This window comes from Coregonus lavaretus (genome assembly GCF_964263955.1).
Source record: "Coregonus lavaretus genome assembly, chromosome: 19".
NCBI lineage: Eukaryota > Metazoa > Chordata > Actinopteri > Salmoniformes > Salmonidae > Coregonus > Coregonus lavaretus.
In genome coordinates, this window is record NC_140006.1 from 48,013,397 (window position 1) to 48,033,708 (window position 20,312).

The 20,312-nt window shown below is 41.6% G+C and overlaps 1 protein-coding gene and 1 long non-coding RNA gene across 3 annotated transcripts in view; both read left to right on the forward strand.

Moving 5' to 3' along the window:
* LOC311146197 (far upstream element-binding protein 1-like) overlaps nucleotides 1-2,643 on the forward strand; it is a gene marked incomplete at its 3' end in the record, with an annotated part of 37,596 nt that extends 34,953 nt beyond the window's left edge. For both annotated transcript variants that reach the window (XM_084182701.1, XM_084182703.1), the window contains exon 17: nucleotides 2,199-2,643. In XM_084182701.1, the coding sequence (XP_084038827.1) occupies nucleotides 2,199-2,207 (9 nt within the window). The remainder of the gene's footprint in view (nucleotides 1-2,198) is intronic.
* Nucleotides 2,644-2,969: 326 nt separating this feature from the next.
* LOC311146202 lies at nucleotides 2,970-8,694 on the forward strand. The gene is made up of 2 exons (XR_014614661.1): nucleotides 2,970-6,921; nucleotides 7,745-8,694. It is a non-coding gene; the product is annotated as an uncharacterized lncRNA (long non-coding RNA).
* The last annotated feature ends 11,618 nt before the right edge of the window (nucleotides 8,695-20,312 follow it).

A 20,312-nucleotide genomic window follows, 5' to 3' on the forward strand; every position in this document is an offset into this window, starting at 1 on the left:
ACCTGTACCCCCGGGTTCCCTCTCACCCCCCCCCCCGTCCACCTGTACCCCCGGGTTCCCTCTCCCCCCCCCCCCCCCCCCCCCGTCCAGCTGTACCCCCGGGTTCCCTCTCACCCCCCCCCCCCCGTCCACCTGTACCCCCGGGTTCCCTCTCACCCCCCCCCGTCCACCTGTACCCCCGGGTTCCCTCTCCTCCTCTCACCCGTCCACCTGTACCCCCGGGTTCCCTCTCCTCCTCTCACCCCCGTCCACCTGTACCCCCGGGTTCCCTCTCCCCCCCCCCGTCCACCTGTACCCCCGGGTTCCCTCTCCTCCTCTCACCCCGTCCACCTGTACCCCCGGGTTCCCTCTCACCCCCCCCCCGTCCACCTGTACCCCCGGGTTCCCTCTCCCCCCCCCCCCCCCCGTCCACCTGTACCCCCGGGTTCCCTCTCACCCCCCCCCCGTCCACCTGTACCCCCGGGTTCCCCTCTCCCACCCCCCCTGTCCACCTGTACCCCCGGGTTCCCTCTCCTCCTCTCACCCCGTCCACCTGTACCCCCGGGTTCCCTCTCCTCCTCTCACCCCCGTCCACCTGTACCCCCGGGTTCCCTCTCACCCCCCCCCCCCCGTCCACCTGTACCCCCGGGTTCCCTCCCCCCCCCCCCGTCCACCTGTACCCCCGGGTTCCCTCTCACTCCCCCCCCGTCCACCTGTACCCCCGGGTTCCCTCTCACCCCCCCCCCCCCCCCCGTCCGTCCGTCCGTCCGTCCACCTGTGCCCCCCGGGTTCCCTCTCACCCCCCCCCCCCCCCCCATCCACCTGTACCCCCGGGTTCCCTCTCGCCCCCCCCCCCTCGTTCGACTTCTCAACTATCCATTTCTGTTTCCTGTACCGACCGTTAATTTGACAGAGGTATTTTTGATGCTGTCGCTGTGACAATTAACCCTAATATCCCCTGCTGTGTCTTTTTATAAAGCCTTGTATCTGTCATCTCATCAGCTGTGCTAAGCGTCTTCCCTCTAGGGGAGCGGTGGAGTCGGTGTAGCTGAGAAGAAACTAACGCTACTCTTCCTTCCTTTTTAAACAGGGTTAATATTATATACACACTACTGTTCAAAAGTTTGGAGTCACTTAGAAATGTCCTTGTTTTTTTCGAAAGAAAAGCTTTTTTTTGTTGTCCATTTTAAAATAACATCAAGTTGATCAGAAATACAGTGTAGACATTGTTAATGTTGTAAATGGCTATTGTAGCTGGAAACTGCAGATAAAAAAAAAAATGGAATATCTACATGGGCGTACAGAGGCCCATTATCAGCAAACATCAGTCCTGTGTTCCAATGGCACGATGTGTTTGCTAATCCAAGTTTATCATTTTAAAAGGCTAATTGATCATTAGAAAACCCTTTTTGCAATTAATTATGTTAGCACAGCTGAAAGCTGTTGTGCTGATTAAAGAAGCTATAAAACTGGCCTTCTTGAGACTAGTTGAGTATCTAGAGCATCAGCAATTGTGGGTTTGATTACAGGCTCAAAATGGTCAAAAACAAATAACTTTCTTCTGAAACTCGTCAGTCTATTCTTGTTCTGAGAAATGAAATTGCCAAGAAACTGAAGATCTCGTACAACGCTGTGTACTACTCCCTTCACAGAACAGCGCAAACTGGCTCTAACCAGAATAGAAAGAGGAGTGGGAGGCCCCGGTGCACAACTGAGCAAGAGGACAAATACATTAGAGTGTCTAGTTTGAGAAACAGACGCCTCACAGGTCCTCAACTGGCAGCTTCATTAAATAGTACCCGCAAAACACCAGTCTCAACGTCAACAGTGAAGAGGCGACTCCGGGATGCTGACCTTCTAGGCAGAGTTGCAAAGAAAAAGCCATATCTCAGACTGCCCATCTTAATCTTTTCTTTTTATTGGCCAGTCTGAGATATGGCTTTTTCTTTGCAACTCTGGTCAGCATCCCGGAGTCGCCTCTTCACTGTTGACGTTGAGACTGGTGTTTATACTGTATTTCTGATCAATTTGATGTTATCTTAATGGACAAAAAAAATTAGTTTTTTCCCGAAAACAAGGACATTTCTATGTGACCCCAAACGTTTGAACTGTAGTTTATATATATATATACACACACACACACACCTGGAGAGAGAAGCAGCGTCTATTTGTTCCGCTGTTAACATGGCCTGTATGTTCTATGTATTTCTTCTGCACAGGGCCAGTAATGTGAAGTGGACATAAAGTAAATGCTACATTGTGGAAAAACAAACAAACCCCTTGTTAAATGTTTTTGGAGATGACGCCTTGAAGATCTTAATTTCCCCCTTTTTGGTTGGTTGGTTTAAAAAATAAAAAAAAGTGTTTCACAGTAGATGTGACGACAGCAAAGTCTATCCGGAGACGCGACACAAACACCACCACATCCTTATGCTATTTATCTATTTTCTTTCTTGTTGATTTTCTTGTAAATGAACGGTTTGTTTCTTTGTTTTTATTGAGGTAATATGGTCATTCCAGCCCCCCCTGTAGCTATCTATTCATCTCTGTCATGCTGTGTGGCTCGTTCTCCTGTTATCTCTAGCTAGTCATCTACCTTGTGAAATCAGCTCAATTTTTTAAATAATATGCCTGTGTTTTGCAATAAACTAAAGTGAAACCTCCTGTGTTGGTAAGTTGGGTTGGTAATAGATATGACTAAATATGAACTCAACTTAAAAAAATGTTTTGACCATAATGGCACAATGGAAAATCTATATATATATATATTTTTAAAAAATACGCCATGCAGGCACCCCCCGTTCTCGCTCTCCTTTGACTGTCAAAATGATTTTGCTGACTGCCTGAAAGATGTTATCCTGTCTCTCTCCAACGGTCTACACAGCTCCTGGTAACAGTACAATGTTTTATTTAGATGTGTGTTCATTGCTCTGCCTGTCTTTGACGGGAGGGGGGGGGGGGGGATGTCCAGTTTCGGTGTTCCCCAAGGTTCTGTTCTAGGACCAATTTTGAATTATTACCCCCGTCTTGACTGTCATTTATATTATTATTATTAGTCGTTGATTTTCTGTCTCCACTGCTCTGCCTGTACCATATGACCAGGCAGGTGTCCCTTATACCGGAAGGTAGTACTAGTAGAGGTGATGGCTTAACGTTCTGATCTAGATGTCTCGTTACCTGCAGTGTCCCGGCATCTCTGTTAAACTCAACTGATTTTTAATCTTGCCTGGAGTGCTGACTGGCTGCGTTCCTAATGGCACCCTATTCCCGTTATAGTGCACTGGGCTCCCTATGGCTCTGGTCAGAAAGTAGTGCACTATATTGGGGATGGGGAGCCATTTTGACGCGCAACCAGAACTGACTTAGGTAACTAAGGCGGTGTTTAAACAGGCAGCCCAATTTCAGATTTGTTTTTCCTTCTCACTAACTGGTCTTTTGACCAATTTTGGATCAGCACTGAAAAAAGATCTGATGTGATTTAGGCAAAAGACCAATTAGTGGAAGAAATATTAGATTTGGGCTTCCTGTGTAAACAGCCTTGGTGTGCTGCATTGTTTTTTATAATGAGAGCTACTTCCTCCCTCACAGCCAAGCTTAGACAAGCGGTAAGCAAAGCAAGTGTATATATATTTTTAAATCTAAAACTGTTCCTCAGAAAATGTCTCTCACTGCAGAAATGTTGCATTAGTTTTTATTATTAGTGTATTTTTTCTGATCCCTCTGTCTCTTCCAGGACAGGTAACTGGTGTGTTCTGTTCTGCTGTATTGAAACATGCACTGCATTCAAACGTTTCTCCCCCACAAATGTGTACATTTGCTGGCCTTTACTGAACTATTTTTTATACTATAAAAAACGTGAAATGCAAAAGTCATATTTAAATTTGCTCTGCCCATGCATTGTTGTGTTAGTTGTTTAGCCAAAGTAAGAACGTAGGTTGTTTGTAGGACCGAGGGGTTGTCTGGTCTGAGCGGTGCCAACAGTTGACCTCGTACTCTGTAAGTACAATACTGTGACTATTACAAACCCAGTGACTGAGCACGACTGCTGTGACTATAACAAACCCAGTGACTGAGCACGACTGCTGTGACTCTATAACAAACCCAGTGACTGAGTACGACTGCTGTGACTCTATAACAAACCCAGTGACTGAGCACGACTGCTGTGACTCTATAACAAACCCAGTGACTGAGCACGACTGCTGTGACTCTATAACAAACCCAGTGACTGAGCACGACTGCTGTGACTCTATAACAAACCCAGTGACTGAGCACTACTGCTGTGACTATATAACAAACCCAGTGACTGAGCACTACTGCTGTGACTATACAACAAACCCAGTGACTGAGCACTACTGCTGTGACTATATAACAAACCCAGTGACTGAGCACTACTGCTGTGACTATATAACAAACCCAGTGACTGAGCACTACTGCTGTGACTATATAACAAACCCAGTGACTGAGCACGACTGCTGTGACTATATAACAAACCCAGTGACTGAGCACGACTGCTGTGACTATACAACAAACCCAGTGACTGAGCATTACTGCTGTGACTATATAACAAACCCAGTGACTGAGCACTACTGCTGTGACTATATAACAAACCCAGTGACTGAGCACGACTGCTGTGACTATATAACAAACCCAGTGACTGAGCACTACTGCTGTGACTATTACAAACCCAGTGACTGAGCACTACTGCTGTGACTATTACAAACCCAGTGACTGAGCACGACTGCTGTGACTATTACAAACCCAGTGACTGAGCACTACTGCTGTGACTATATAACAAACCCAGTGACTGAGCACGACTGCTGTGACTGTATAACAAACCCAGTGACTGAGCACGACTGCTGTGACTATACAACAAACCCAGTGACTGAGCACGACTGCTGTGACTATATAACAAACCCAGTGACTGAGCACTACTGCTGTGACTATATAACAAACCCAGTGACTGAGCACTACTGCTGTGACTATATAACAAACCCAGTGACTGAGCACGACTGCTGTGACTATTACAAACCCAGTGACTGAGCACTACTGCTGTGACTCTATAACAATCCCAGTGACTGAGCACTACTGCTGTGACTATATAACAAACCCAGTGACTGAGCACGACTGCTGTGACTATATAACAAACCCAGTGACTGAGCACTACTGCTGTGACTATATAACAAACCCAGTGACTGAGCACTACTGCTGTGACTATTACAAACCCAGTGACTGAGCACTACTGCTGTGACTATATAACAAACCCAGTGACTGAGCACTACTGCTGTGACTATATTACAAACCCAGTGACTGAGCACTACTGCTGTGACTATATTACAAACCCAGTGACTGAGCACTACTGCTGTGACTATTACAAACCCAGTGACTGAGCACTACTGCTGTGACTATATTACAAACCCAGTGACTGAGCATTACTGCTGTGACTATATAACAAACCCAGTGACTGAGCACTACTGCTGTGACTATATAACAATCCCAGTGACTGAGCACTACTGCTGTGACTATATAACAAACCCAGTGACTGAGCACTACTGCTGTGACTATATAACAAACCCAGTGACTGAGCACTACTGCTGTGACTATTACAAACCCAGTGACTGAGCACTACTGCTGTGACTATATAACAAACCCAGTGACTGAGCACTACTGCTGTGACTATATAACAAACCCAGTGACTGAGCACTACTGCTGTGACTATATAACAAACCCAGTGACTGAGCACTACTGCTGTGACTATATAACAAACCCAGTGACTGAGCACTACTGCTGTGACTATTACAAACCCAGTGACTGAGCACTACTGCTGTGACTCTATAACAAACCCAGTGACTGAGCATTACTGCTGTGACTATATAACAAACCCAGTGACTGAGCACTACTGCTGTGACTATATAACAAACCCAGTGACTGAGCACTACTGCTGTGACTATTACAAACCCAGTGACTGAGCACTACTGCTGTGACTATATAACAAACCCAGTGACTGAGCACGACTGCTGTGACTATATAACAAACCCAGTGACTGAGCACGACTGCTGTGACTATATAACAAACCCAGTGACTGAGCACGACTGCTGTGACCTATAACAAACCCAGTTGTCTCGCTGTCAATGTGTTTTCTTTGGCTGATTGCCAAACATACTAAACTTGAGTGTTTCTGTAAAAATTGCAATTTTTTCCCCTTAAATACTGGGTAAGTATCAAGTTCTGGGAGAGAAAGTACAGTACATTGGATTTCTGTCATTCCTGAACTAAACTTGCAATTCTTGACAATTTGGACTGTTTCGTTGACTGTGCATTTAGAGTATATTGAATTGTAGTTTTGTGTTCTATCTGGACTGTACGTAGGAATGTGTTGTACTATAATACCGGTTCGGACTGTTCTGTTTGAACTCTGAACTGAAGCGTAATACCCTGTCAGCGTTAGGACGTACTATTGGCAAACTGCTTTGTGCAGCTCTTTATCATGTAGGATTGATAGAATTCCTTAGTTCTTGGTTATATAAATACTTCTGTTTAGCCAGAATATAGAGATGGTAATTATTGATGCATTATTTGAAAAATAAATGCTATTCGATAGTCAAAATGTAAGTTGCTATTAGAAATGCATATTTTCACTGCGGTGACTGTGTGATTCAGTCAATGTTCTCGTTTTCTCATAGTAGCATGTTGAAGTTGTTTCAATGCTGTTGGTTGTTCTACAAGTGCTTCGTATTCTGAAAGTGATGCAGATATTCCATTTGATTTGATACATCTCCGATATGACATGCCATTCTTGTAGCGTGACTGAACGAAGGCTGTTTTTGAACTGAATGAGTGTTGTATGATGGCGTACGGTGCAATATCATCTGTGTGATCTTTGCAGTGTCACTGTCACCCCAGACCTTGACCCTTAGGTTCTGCTGCTGGCAGTGAGTCACACAGGTAAGGGGAAAAACGCCTGACCTGTCATACATACATTTTATATACACCCAGATATTATCAATTGCTCACCTGAACGTACCTGCCTAGCATACCTGTCTAGTAACATGCTCAAGGATCTTAATAAGCCAGGTAGGATTTGTGGTGATGTCAACAGTCATTTGTTCATACACTATAAAGATGATAATGTGATGGTGATGAATGACTTGCATGGTACAACAGTTTAGGAGCAGCAAAACATGTTTTCCTCTTAGCCAATGCAATGTGCTTTATGATGGCTTTTCCCACCTGACTTATCCTAGTACAATTTGCTATTTTTTCCCTACATGTTGCTTTAGTTATAGTTTTTTCTCTGATGATAATTTGTTGTTTATTGAAGGTATATGTGTAGCATAGTCTCCCCCCATGGTAAGCCCTATTTATAATGGTAAGTCTCCGCAGTGTGACTGTCTGAAGCATTGAGCTCTAGCCTGGGTACCAATCTGTTTAGCTATCATTCAACTCCTTGCCACTCCTTGGTATGACTAGGGGTGGCTAGGAGTAGCATGTTAGCACAAACAGGCTACTTTAACACAACTGTAATATAACAAACTGCATTGTAAGTGCAACTTGTCAGAAAGCTAGCCCTGTTTTGAATACACGTCTACAAGTTATGAAAGGATGCCATAATCGTATATATATGATGCTCATGCTGTTGAACTGACTTGATCATTGGTGTGATGCAAAGATTTCATGATCTATTGTATAATATAATGCCCCATGATGCAGTGCTGTTACGGTGTTCTCTTTTTATAAACCCCCTGCTGCCTGCCTGCCTCTCACCCAGGTGCTGTTGGAAGACAGAGGTTCCACATTCTAGATCTGATTCTACATCTAGTATGTTCTAGATTGAGGAAAAGGAACAGCCCCCCCCCCCCCAGCCAGGCTGGGCTTAGTTGACCTGTAGAGGAAACTACCGAGAGAGGCGTCACACCCTTTTGAGTCTGTCTGGTGATCGAGGGTGTAGGTGACCATTTGAGAGAGGGAGAGAGAACTCCAGATTAAGGTAAACTTAACTAAAACAAAGCAATGCAATGAAATGGGGGGGAATTCTGTGGTTTGCTAAATTTACCATGCTGCTGTTTGTTAGGGATGTATTTTTGTTGTTGTTGTATAGCAATCTCTTTTTAAAACGTATAAGTTCTTTTTTTAAATGACATGCTAGTTTTCTGATGACCGGACCTGGTGGGTTGTTTTCCACATTTCTCTTCATGATGATTCTCTGTCCCTTCATCACAGCATCCCAAATGGCACCATGTTCCCTATATCATGTATTACTTGAGCCCCTAGTCATGATAGCTAGGGATTGTTGCTTAGTTGTGCTTGAGAGAGATGGTTGGATGAGAAATAACCAGGAAGTGCTGTTGTGTTTTTGACTTTCAAATGTCAGTCTCCTTCAACCCTTTTGGCAGTAAATTGGAGAGCTTCCTTTTTAGTTCTTGTTTTTCTTCTTCATTCATTAGAAACCCATATGTCCTCTTGCTAGTGATTTTTGCTCTAGCATATTCTCTCCATAACGTTGCTGTGTATTAACCCTCTGTGTGTGAGATGCACTACTCTCCTCTGAGCAAAGTTTGAGGGCAGGTTGGGTGGTGTAGAAGGGAGAAATATGGAGCATGCCTTTATAGGTAAACAAATGAAAAGGTTTTAATGTGATCGAATGCATCTTTTTTTTTTGACTGTTCTGAATCTTTGTTGCCCTGTCAAGTAATAGTAATAAAGTTGGAACACAATTTAGCCATGGTGTTATCTGCTCCTTTGAGTTTCTTCAAATGCCTCACTGTCTAGATCTGAGAAGGATAAAACCAGTTGGGCTGGGGGGGGGAGGTGACTGAAGGAGTCGGGCTGGGGAGGGGTGAGGTGACTGAAGGAGTCGGGCTGGGGGGGGAGGTGACTGAAGGAGTCAGGCTAAGGTGTGGAGGTGGACGAGGGAATGGGCGTGGCCCTCAGGTAGACCAGCAGCAGGTCCGACCTGTGGTGGAGATCGAACATGGCCTCCGCTAGTCTTCACACTGCAGTAATGCACCTTCTCCAGGTCAAAGATATCCTTCAGGAAGAACAGCACCTGATCCGAGAGGGTTAGATAATGAAACCAGGGTCATGTTCATAAAGTCCCAAACAGAACAAACGTCTAATAAGTAGAGGTCGCTTTCATTTTCAGTATAAAAAAAAAAAAAGTTTTACAGAAGTTTTTTTTATTTTTTACGGTTTTTATTAAACTACTAATTGACTGACCTCAGTTTAATTATTTGAATAACATTTAGTATTTTTTTGTGAGCTCAATGTGCACATTGTGCAGTTTCTCTAGAGATAAATCGGATGAAGTCCGAACTGTGCGACGTTGGGAGTTGTAGTTTCCAACAGGCCAATATTCTACACAGCGCAGAAAACGTGGTAATAATAAACTACAATTACCATAATCCATTGCATGCCTATTAGTCCGGTCTGTTTATTTAAACCTGCTACATAAGAGAAAAATGCGGGATAAAGAGTAATTGCTTCGACCTGAAAATACATTATCTAAGTGATTTAATACAGGTCTGGGAGCAGGTTGTTAATACAGGTCTGGGAGCAGGTTGTTAATACAGGTCTGGGAGCAGGTTGTTAATACAGGCCTGGGAGCAGGTTGTTAATACAGGCCTGGGAGCAGGTTGTTAATACAGGCCTGGGAGCAGGTTGTTAATACAGGCCTGGGAGCAGGTTGTTAATACAGGCCTGGGAGCAGGTTGTTAATACAGGCCTGGGAGCAGGTTGTTAATACAGGCCTGGGAGCAGGTTGTTAATACAGGCCTGGGAGCAGGTTGTTAATACAGGCCTGGGAGCAGGTTGTTAATATAGGTCTGGGAGCAGGTTGTTAATACAGGCCTGGGAGCAGGTTGTTAATACAGGTCTGGGAAGGCAGTAACAGTTGAGCAGTCTCCAACTCACGGTCTCTTTTGAATGAGGAGTTGAATGAGCCAGCGGTTGTTGACGATGTTCCCGAATGGAGATTGAGTGGGATCTCCCAGATCCTTGAACGATTCCCATCAGGATAAAGTTCCAACACAATGTCATATAAGTTCAGGCGCTTCACCTGCCCAGGAGAGACAGTGTGGGTTAACTACAGTGTGTCATTAGGATGGGGGGGGGGCCTAAGTCCTACTGACCTTAGGCATGAAGGTGGGGTTAGGCGATAGGGTTGACTTGGTAAAAACCCGCCCTAGCAGAGCGTAACCTGATGAAGAACAGTGGGCGTTTTTGTATTTTTTTTTAGGAGATCTACTATGGATGCCTGTCTGTATTTCTCCCAGACTCCCTCCACTACTCGGGGGTGGAGTTTCCAATCTCCATAAAGGGGATTCCATCTGGACAATAAGTCTGCGCCTACATTTAGCATGCCCCGGGGGGACATGGGTTGCGCGTAGGTGGGTTTTCCGCTCCACAGAATGATAGCGTTGGCTGTGGAGTTGAGGAATGATGGATGCCCCTGGTGGTTGGCCACCACTGCCGTATCATCGGTCCTGACTGCCGTGTCATCGGTCCTGACAAGGACATGACAATCCCGGAGGACGAGTAGAAATGATCATGGGGCTGCTAATGGCCCCGCGCTGTTGTCCCTCTAACCACTTTGAAGTCAATGCGAATGAAATTGAAAAAAAATCACAAACACTTATCAAAACAGTATGTGCTTTTTTTTAAAACTCACTTCAATGCGATTGATCAATTTGAAGAAAATACGTTTTAACAGTTTGAAACTGAGTGGAAAACATAGTTGTTGTGGATGTTGTTTCAAAGCTTATGCTGCGTTCTAAAGGTGATGATTTAATTCAAAACACCCATATACATATTAGATCTTATGCATAACCATAGGCCTATATATGAGCCCATGCCCGAAAACATAACCTGATTTTACAAATAAAGATTGTGCTGTTGTACAACTATCGCTTATTACCCACGGCGGAAAAACCATGAAACAAAAAAACTTATTTGAGGTCTTTGGTACATAATTGGTCAAGCCTATACTCAAATTAAACAAATTCAGTTGACCTGCAATTATAGTGAATTTGATTTTGAATAGCCTAGTAATAGGGATTTAAAAAAATATATTTTACACATTTACCTTTTTAGCTACATAATCTCTCACCACTGTGCGTTTGCATCTCCTCCCATCTCTCCTTAATTCCTTTCTCGAGTGCGCAGAGAGAGGGGCTGTCAACAGTTAAATGAAATATTTTTCATGGTGAAAACATGTTACTATCGATGTTCCCGGACAGACTTCGCTTGGTTACCCAAATTAAAGAACTGCAGGAACTGTAGGAGAGCCCATGGCATACAGAGTTTGTGCGGAATATCACCTGTCAGGCAGCAAAAGGCTGCATGCTCCTCAAACGGTGGGAAATGTGTTGAGTGAAATAACTGGAGTGTAGCTCTACCCTGCATGAGTGAAAAAACGAACCAGCGGGAAAGTGGCTTCCATTCGCTGTTCGAGTGCATACCGGATAATTTTTTCACCTGGACATTTCATAATGGGCCATTCTAAATCTAAACAAATTTTACAAATTAGTGAATAATTAAATTGAGTGGCCTGATGCAGGGTGGCCACATTTTAAAATAAAAATAAAAATGTTGCGGGACAACAGGATGATTTTGTGGGACAGTCTATATGAATCAAAACATTTGGCAGCATTTGCATACACATTTTAGATCCTCTTGATTTACTGTTTTGTGAGCATATTTAGTGCAGATGGTGTTTAAACTATACTGAACAAAAATATAAATGCAACAATTAAAACGTTTTTAATGAGTTACAGTTCATATAAGGAATCAGTCAATTGAAAAATTAATTAGGCCCTAATCTATGGATTTCACATGACTGGGAATACAGATATGCATGTGTTGGTCACAGATACCTTAAGCTCGGGGCCTGGATAAAAAAATGTCAGTATCTGGTGTGACCACCATTTGCATTTACATTTTAGTCATTTAGCAGACGCTCTTATCCAGAGCGACTTACAGTTAGTCAGTGCATAAACTTTTTTTTTTTTTTTTTTTCCCATACTGGCCCCCTGTGGGAATTGAACCCACAACCCTGGCGTTGCAAACGCCATGCTCTACCAACTGAGCTACATCCCTGCCGGCCATTCCCTCCCCTACCCTGGATGACGCTGGGCCAATTGTGCGCCGCCCCATGCAGCGTGACACACATATAATAATATGCCATTTAGCAGACGCTTTTATCCAAAGCGACTTACAGTCATGTGCATTATTTGGTTGTGCAAACCCACAGTTTCATCAGGGGGGCTGGTCTCAAGACGATCCCGCAGGTGAAGAAGCTGGATGTGGAGGTCCTGGGCTGGCGTGGTTACACGTGGTCTGGGGAGGTCCTGGGCTGGCGTGGTTACATGTGGTCTGTGGAGGTCCTGGGCTGGCGTGGTTACACGTGGTCTGTGGAGGTCCTGGGCTGGCGTGGTTACACGTGGTCTGCGGTTGTGAGGCCGGTTGGACGTACTGCCAAATTCTCTAAAACGATGTTGGAGGCGGCTTATGGTAGAGAGATGAAAATTAAATTATCTGGCAACAGCTCTGGTGGACATTCCTGCAGTCAGCATGCCAATTGCACAATCCCTCTACGTGAAACATCTGTGGCATTGTGTTGTGACAAAACTTTTCATTTTAGTGGCCTTTTATTGTCCCCAGCACAAGGTGCACCTGTTTAATGATAATGCTGTTTAATCAGCTTTTTGATTTGCCACAGCTGTCAGGTGGATGGATTATCTTGGCAAAGGAGAAATGCTCACTAACAGGGATGTAAACAACTTTGCACAAAATTTCTGCCGTCTTTTATTTCAGCTCATGAAACATGGGACCAACACTAGATGTTGTGTTAATATTTTTGTCCAGTAGACAAAAGAAAAGTGAAAATGATAACACATTAGTGCAGGAAATTAAGAAATTGATTAAAATGCTGGAACTAAACAATTAACTATCCAAAAGCTGTGTTCATTAAGGAAATCGACGGCTGGCAGTATTCAGACCCCTTCCCCTTTTCCACATTTTGTTACTTTACAGCCTTATTCTAAAATTGATTAAAAGTTTTCCTCATCAATCTACACACAATACCCCATAATTTTAGAAATGTTTGCAAATTTATTAAAGATAAGATAAGTATTCAGACCCTTTGCTATGAGACTCGAAATTGAGCTCCGGTGCATCCGGTTTCCATTGATCATCCTTGATCAACTTGATTCAATTGATTGGACATGATTTGGAAAGGCAAACACCTGTCTGTATAAGGTCCCACAGTTGACAGTGCATGTCAGAGCAAAAACCAAGCCATGAGGTCGAAGGAATTGTCCGTAGAGCTCCAAGACAGGATTGTGTCGATGCACAGATCTGGGGAAGGGTACCACAAAATATCTGCAGCATTGAAGGTCCCCAAGAACACAGTGGCCTCCGTCATTCTTAAATGGAAGAAGTTTGGAACCACCAAGACTCTTCCTAGAGCTGGCCGCCCGGCCAAACTGAGCAATCGGGGGAGAAGGGCCTTGGTCAGGGAGGTGACCAAGAACCCATGGTCACTGTGACAGAGTTCCTCTGTGGCGATGGGAGAACCTTCCAGAAGGACAACCATCTCTGCAGCATTCCACCAATCAGGCCTTTATGGTAGAGTGGCCAGACGGAAGCCACTCCTCAGTAAAAGGCACATGACAGCCTGCTTGGAGTTTGCCAAAAGGCACCTAAAGGACCCAGACTATCTCTGGACAAGCATCTCTGGTCTGATGAAACCAAGATGGAACTCTTTGGCCTGAATGCCAAGCGTCATGTCTGGAGGAAACCTGGCACCATCCCTACGGTGAAGCATGGTGGTGGCAGCATCATGCTGTGGGGATGTTTTTTAGTGGCAGGGACTGAGAGACTAGTCAGGATCGAGGGAAAGATGAACGGAGCAAAGTACAGAGAGATCCTTGATGATAACCTGCTCCAGAGTGCTCGACCTGAGACTGGGGTGAAGGTTCACCTTCCAACAGGATAACGACCGTAAGCACAAAGCCAAGACAACGCAGGAGTGGCTTCGGGACAAGTCTCTGAATGTCCTTGAGTGGCCCAGCCAGAGCCCGGACTTGAACCCGATCGAACATCTCTGGAGAGACCTGAAAATAGCTGTGCAGCGACGCTCCCCATCCAACCTGACAGAGCTTGAGAGGATCTGCAGAGAAGAATGGGAGAAACCCACCAAATACAGGTGTGCCAAGCTTGTAGCGTCATACCCAAGAAGACTCTATGCTTTAATTGCTGCCAAAGGTGCTTCAACAAATGTGATATTTGAGTTTATTTTTAATACATTTGCAAAGTTTTGATGTCTTCACTATTATTCTATTTATTATGTAAATGTTTCAGTTTTTTTTAAAGACATTTGCAAAAATGTCTAAACCTGTTTTTGCTTTGTCATTATGGGGTACTGTGTGTAGGTTGATGAGGAAAATAACCAATTTAATCAATTTTAGTAACTAAATGTGGAAAAAGTCAAGGGGTCTGAATACTTTCCGAATGCACTGTCTGGCTGCATAACCGATGGCAAACCTCCTGCTAATTGAGATCATGTGACTAAACAGAACAAAATGGGAAACTATACTATGAAACAAATTATATAAATCATGGTAGTAAAAAATCTTTGAAGCACCTTAAATGACATTTTGTGCAAAAAGGCAAACTCGGCTCCATCATTCATTGAATCAGATGGCTCATTCATCACAAAACCCACTGATATTGGCAACGACTTGAATGATTTTTTTTCATTAGCAAACGTAGCAAATTTAGGCATGACATCCCAGCATCAAGCGTATACCATATCCAAGTATATCTGACCAAATTATTAAAGACAAGCGTTTGTCATTTTGAATGCCGTAAAGTGAGTGTGGAAGAGGTGAACACAATTATTGACAATTTAATGATTAGCCACCGGGGTCTGACAACTTGGATGGAAAATTACTGAGGATGATAGCGGACAATATTGCCACTCCTATTTGCCATCTCTTCAATTTAAACTTACAAAAAAGTCTGTTTTCCAAGTTTACTAAGGGTTGGTAACAATGTTTGACCAGATGCGATGCTATTTTACAGTAAATACATACTTTCACTTATAGGGAAGGTCATTGCACGGCGCTTACACAAATGACTGATGATTGGCTGAGAAAAACTGATAATAAAAAGACTTCAGTGTGGCTTTTGACATTATCGATCATAGTCTGCTGCTGTAAAAATGTATTTGTTATGGCTTTACACCCCCTACTATAATGTGGATAAAGAGTTACCTGTCTAACAGAACACAGAGGGTGTTCTTTAATGGAAGCCTCTCCAACATAATCCATGGTAGAATCAGGCATTCCCCAGGGTAGCTGTTTAGGCCCCTTACATTTCTCAATCTTTACTAATGAGTAAAGGCTGTGTCTATGTATGCGGATTACTTAACACTACACACATAAAAAACTAAAAGCCTTGTGTTTGGGAAAAATCATTCACTAAACCCTAAACCTCAACTAAATCTTGTAATGAATAATGTGGACATTGAGGAAGTTGAAGATACTAAACTGCTTGGTGTAACCCTGGATTGTAAACTGTCATGGTCAAAACATATTGATACAACAGTAGCTAAGATGGGGAGAAGTCTGTCCATAATAAAGCGTTTCTCTGCCTTAACAACATTATCAACAAGGCAGGTCCTACAGGCCCTAGTTTTGTCGCACCTGGACTTCTGTTCAGTCGTGTGGTCAGGTGCCACAAAGAGGGACTTGGGAAAATTACAGCTGGCCCTTAAATGTACACGTAGAGCTAACATTAATATAATGCATGTTCGTCTTTCATGGTTCAAAGTGGAGGAGAGATTGACTTCATCACTACTTGTATTTGTGAGAGGTATTGACATGTTGATTGCACCGAGCTGTCTGTTTGAACTACTGGCACACAGCTCGGACACCCATGCATACCCCACAAGACACGCCACCAGAGGTCTCTTCACTGTCCCCATGTCCAGAACAGACTATGAGAGGCGCACAGTACTACATAGAGCCATGACTACATGGAACTCTATTCCACATCAAGTAACTGATGCAAGCAGTAAAATTAGATTTAAAAAACAGATTTAAATAAACCTTACGGAACAACACAGACACTTGCATAAAAACACACGATAACATACACACTTGTACACATGGATTGTGTGTTATAGATACAGTGCATTCAGAAGGTATTCAGACCCCTTCCCTTTTTCCACATTTTGTTACGTTACAGCCTTATTCTAAAATGGATTAAATAAAAAATGTCCCTCATCAATCTACACACAATACCCCATAATGACAAAACAACATCATACCCAAGAAGATTTGAGGCTGTAATCGCTGCCAAAGGTGCTTCAACAAAGTGCTGAGTAAAGGGTCTGAATATTTATGAAAATGTGATATTTCAATGTTTTATTTTTAATACATTTGCAAAAATGTCTACAAACCTGTTTTTGCTTTGTCATTATGGGGTATTGTGTGTAGGTTGATTAGGAAGAAAACCAATTTTAGTAACTAAATGTGGAAAAAGTCAAGGGGTCTGAATACTTTCCGAATTCACTGTATGCGGTAGTAGAGTAGAGGCCTGAGGGTACACACTTAATATATTGTGAAATCTGTTATGAATGTATTGTAATGTTTTTAAAATGTATAACTGCCTTAACTGTGCTGGACCCCAGGAAGAGTAGGGGATCCATAATAAATACAAATACAGTAATCAAAAAGGTTGTTGGTTCGAATCCCAAGCATAGGTGAAAAATCTGTCAATGTGCCTTTGAGCAAGGCACTTAACCCTAGTTGCTCATGTAAGTCTAAAAGACAAAAAAATGTAAAAAATGTAAGCCGGGTTAAAAGACAGAGTCTGGGTGAGTCACATTATCTGAGTGATAAGCAACAACATTATACCTTCTACAAACTAACACAAGCAGTCTATTATACCTTCTACAAACTAACACAAGCAGTCTATTATACCTTCTACAAACTAACACAAGCAGTCTATTATACCTTCTACAAACTAACACAAGCAGTCTATTATACCTTCTACAAACTAACACAAGCAGTCTATTATACCTTCTACAAACTAACACAAGCAGTCTATTATACCTTCTACAAACTAACACAAGCAGTCTATTATACCTTCTACAAACTAACACAAGCAGTCTATTATACCTTCTACAAACTAACACAAGCAGTCTATTATACCTTCTACAAACTAACACAAGCAGTCTATTATACCTTCTACAAACTAACACAAGCAGTCTATTATACCTTCTACAAACTAACACAAGCAGTCTATTATACCTTCTACAAACTAACACAAGCAGTCTATTATACCTTCTACAAACTAACACAAGCAGTCTATTATACCTTCTACAAACTAACACAAGCAGTCTATTATACCTTCTACAAACTAACACAAGCAGTCTATTATACCTTCTACAAACTAACACAAGCAGTCTATTATACCTTCTACAAACTAACACAAGCAGTCTATTATACCTTCTACAAACTAACACAAGCAGTCTATTATACCTTCTACAAACTAACACAAGCAGTCTATTATACCTTCTACAAACTAACACAAGCAGTCTATTATACCTTCTACAAACTAACACAAGCAGTCTATTATACCTTCTACAAACTAACACAAGCAGTCTATTATACCTTCTACAAACTAACACAAGCAGTCTATTATACCTTCTACAAACTAACACAAGCAGTCTATTATACCTTCTACAAACTAACACAAGCAGTCTATTATACCTTCTACAAACTAACACAAGCAGTCTATTATACCTTCTACAAACTAACACAAGCAGTCTATTATACCTTCTACAAACTAACACAAGCAGTCTATTATACCTTCTACAAACTAACACAAGCAGTCTATTATACCTTCTACAAACTAACACAAGCAGTCTATTATACCTTCTACAAACTAACACAAGCAGTCTATTATACCTTCTACAAACTAACACAAGCAGTCTATTATACCTTCTACAAACTAACACAAGCAGTCTATTATACCTTCTACAAACTAACACAAGCAGTCTATTATACCTTCTACAAACTAACACAAGCAGTCTATTTCATGTGCTACTATTATACCTTCTACAAACTAACACAAGCAGTCTATTTCATGTGCTACTATTATACCTTCTACAAACTAACACAAGCAGTCTATTTCATGTGCTACTATTATACCTTCTACAAACTAACACAAGCAGTCTATTTCATGTGCTACTATTATACCTTCTACAAACTAACACAAGCAGTCTATTTCATGTGCTACTATTATACCTTCTACAAACTAACACAAGCAGTCTATTTCATGTGCTACTATTATACCTTCTACAAACTAACACAAGCAGTCTATTTCATGTGCTACTATTATACCTTCTACAAACTAACACAAGCAGTCTATTTCATGTGCTACTATTATACCTTCTACAAACTAACACAAGCAGTCTATTTCATGTGCTACTATTATACCTTCTACAAACTAACACAAGCAGTCTATTTCATGTGCTACTATTATACCTTCTACAAACTAACACAAGCAGTCTATTTCATGTGCTACTATTATACCTTCTACAAACTAACACAAGCAGTCTATTTCATGTGCTACTATTATACCTTCTACAAACTAACACAAGCAGTCTATTTCATGTGCTACTATTATACCTTCTACAAACTAACACAAGCAGTCTATTTCATGTGCTACTATTATACCTTCTACAAACTAACACAAGCAGTCTATTTCATGTGCTACTATTATACCTTCTACAAACTAACACAAGCAGTCTATTTCATGTGCTACTATTATACCTTATACAAACTAACACAAGCAGTCTATTTCATGTGCTACTATTATACCTTCTACAAACTAACACAAGCAGTCTATTTCATGTGCTACTATTATACCTTATACAAACTAACACAAGCAGTCTATTTCATGTGCTACTATTATACCTTCTACAAACTAACACAAGCAGTCTATTTCATGTGCTACTATTATACCTTCTACAAACTAACACAAGCAGTCTATTTCATGTGCTACTATTATACCTTCTACAAACTAACACAAGCAGTCTATTTCATGTGCTACTATTATACCTTGTACAAACTAACACAAGCAGTCTATTTCATGTGCTACTATTATACCTTATACAAACTAACACAAGCAGTCTATTTCATGTGCTACTATTATACCTTATACAAACTAACACAAGCAGTCTATTTCATGTGCTACTATTATACCTTCTACAAACTAACACAAGCAGTCTATTTCATGTGCTACTATTATACCTTATACAAACTAACACAAGCAGTCTATTTCATGTGCTACTATTATACCTTATACAAACTAACACAAGCAGTCTATTTCATGTGCTACTATTATACCTTATACAAACTAACACAAGCAGTCTATTTCATGTGCTACTATTATACCTTATACAAACTAACACAAGCAGTCTATTTCATGTGCTACTATTATACCTTATACAAACTAACACAAGCAGTCTATTTCATGTGCTACTATTATACCTTCTACAAACTAACACAAGCAGTCTATTTCATGTGCTACTATTATACCTTCTACAAACTAACACAAGCAGTCTATTTCATGTGCTACTATTATACCTTCTACAAACTAACACAAGCAGTCTATTTCATGTGCTACTATTATACCTTCTACAAACTAACACAAGCAGTCTATTTCATGTGCTACTATTATACCTTATACAAACTAACACAAGCAGTCTATTTCATGTGCTACTATTATACCTTATACAAACTAACACAAGCAGTCTATTTCATGTGCTACTATTATACCTTATACAAACTAACACAAGCAGTCTATTTCATGTGCTACTATTATACCTTATACAAACTAACACAAGCAGTCTATTTCATGTGCTACTATTATACCTTATACAAACTAACACAAGCAGTCTATTTCATGTGCTACTATTATACCTTATACAAACTAACACAAGCAGTCTATTTCATGTGCTACTATTATACCTTATACAAACTAACACAAGCAGTCTATTTCATGTGCTACTATTATACCTTATACAAACTAACACAAGCAGTCTATTTCATGTGCTACTATTATACCTTATACAAACTAACACAAGCAGTCTATTTCATGTGCTACTATTATACCTTATACAAACTAACACAAGCAGTCTATTTCATGTGCTACTATTATACCTTATACAAACTAACACAAGCAGTCTATTTCATGTGCTACTATTATACCTTATACAAACTAACACAAGCAGTCTATTTCATGTGCTACTATTATACCTTATA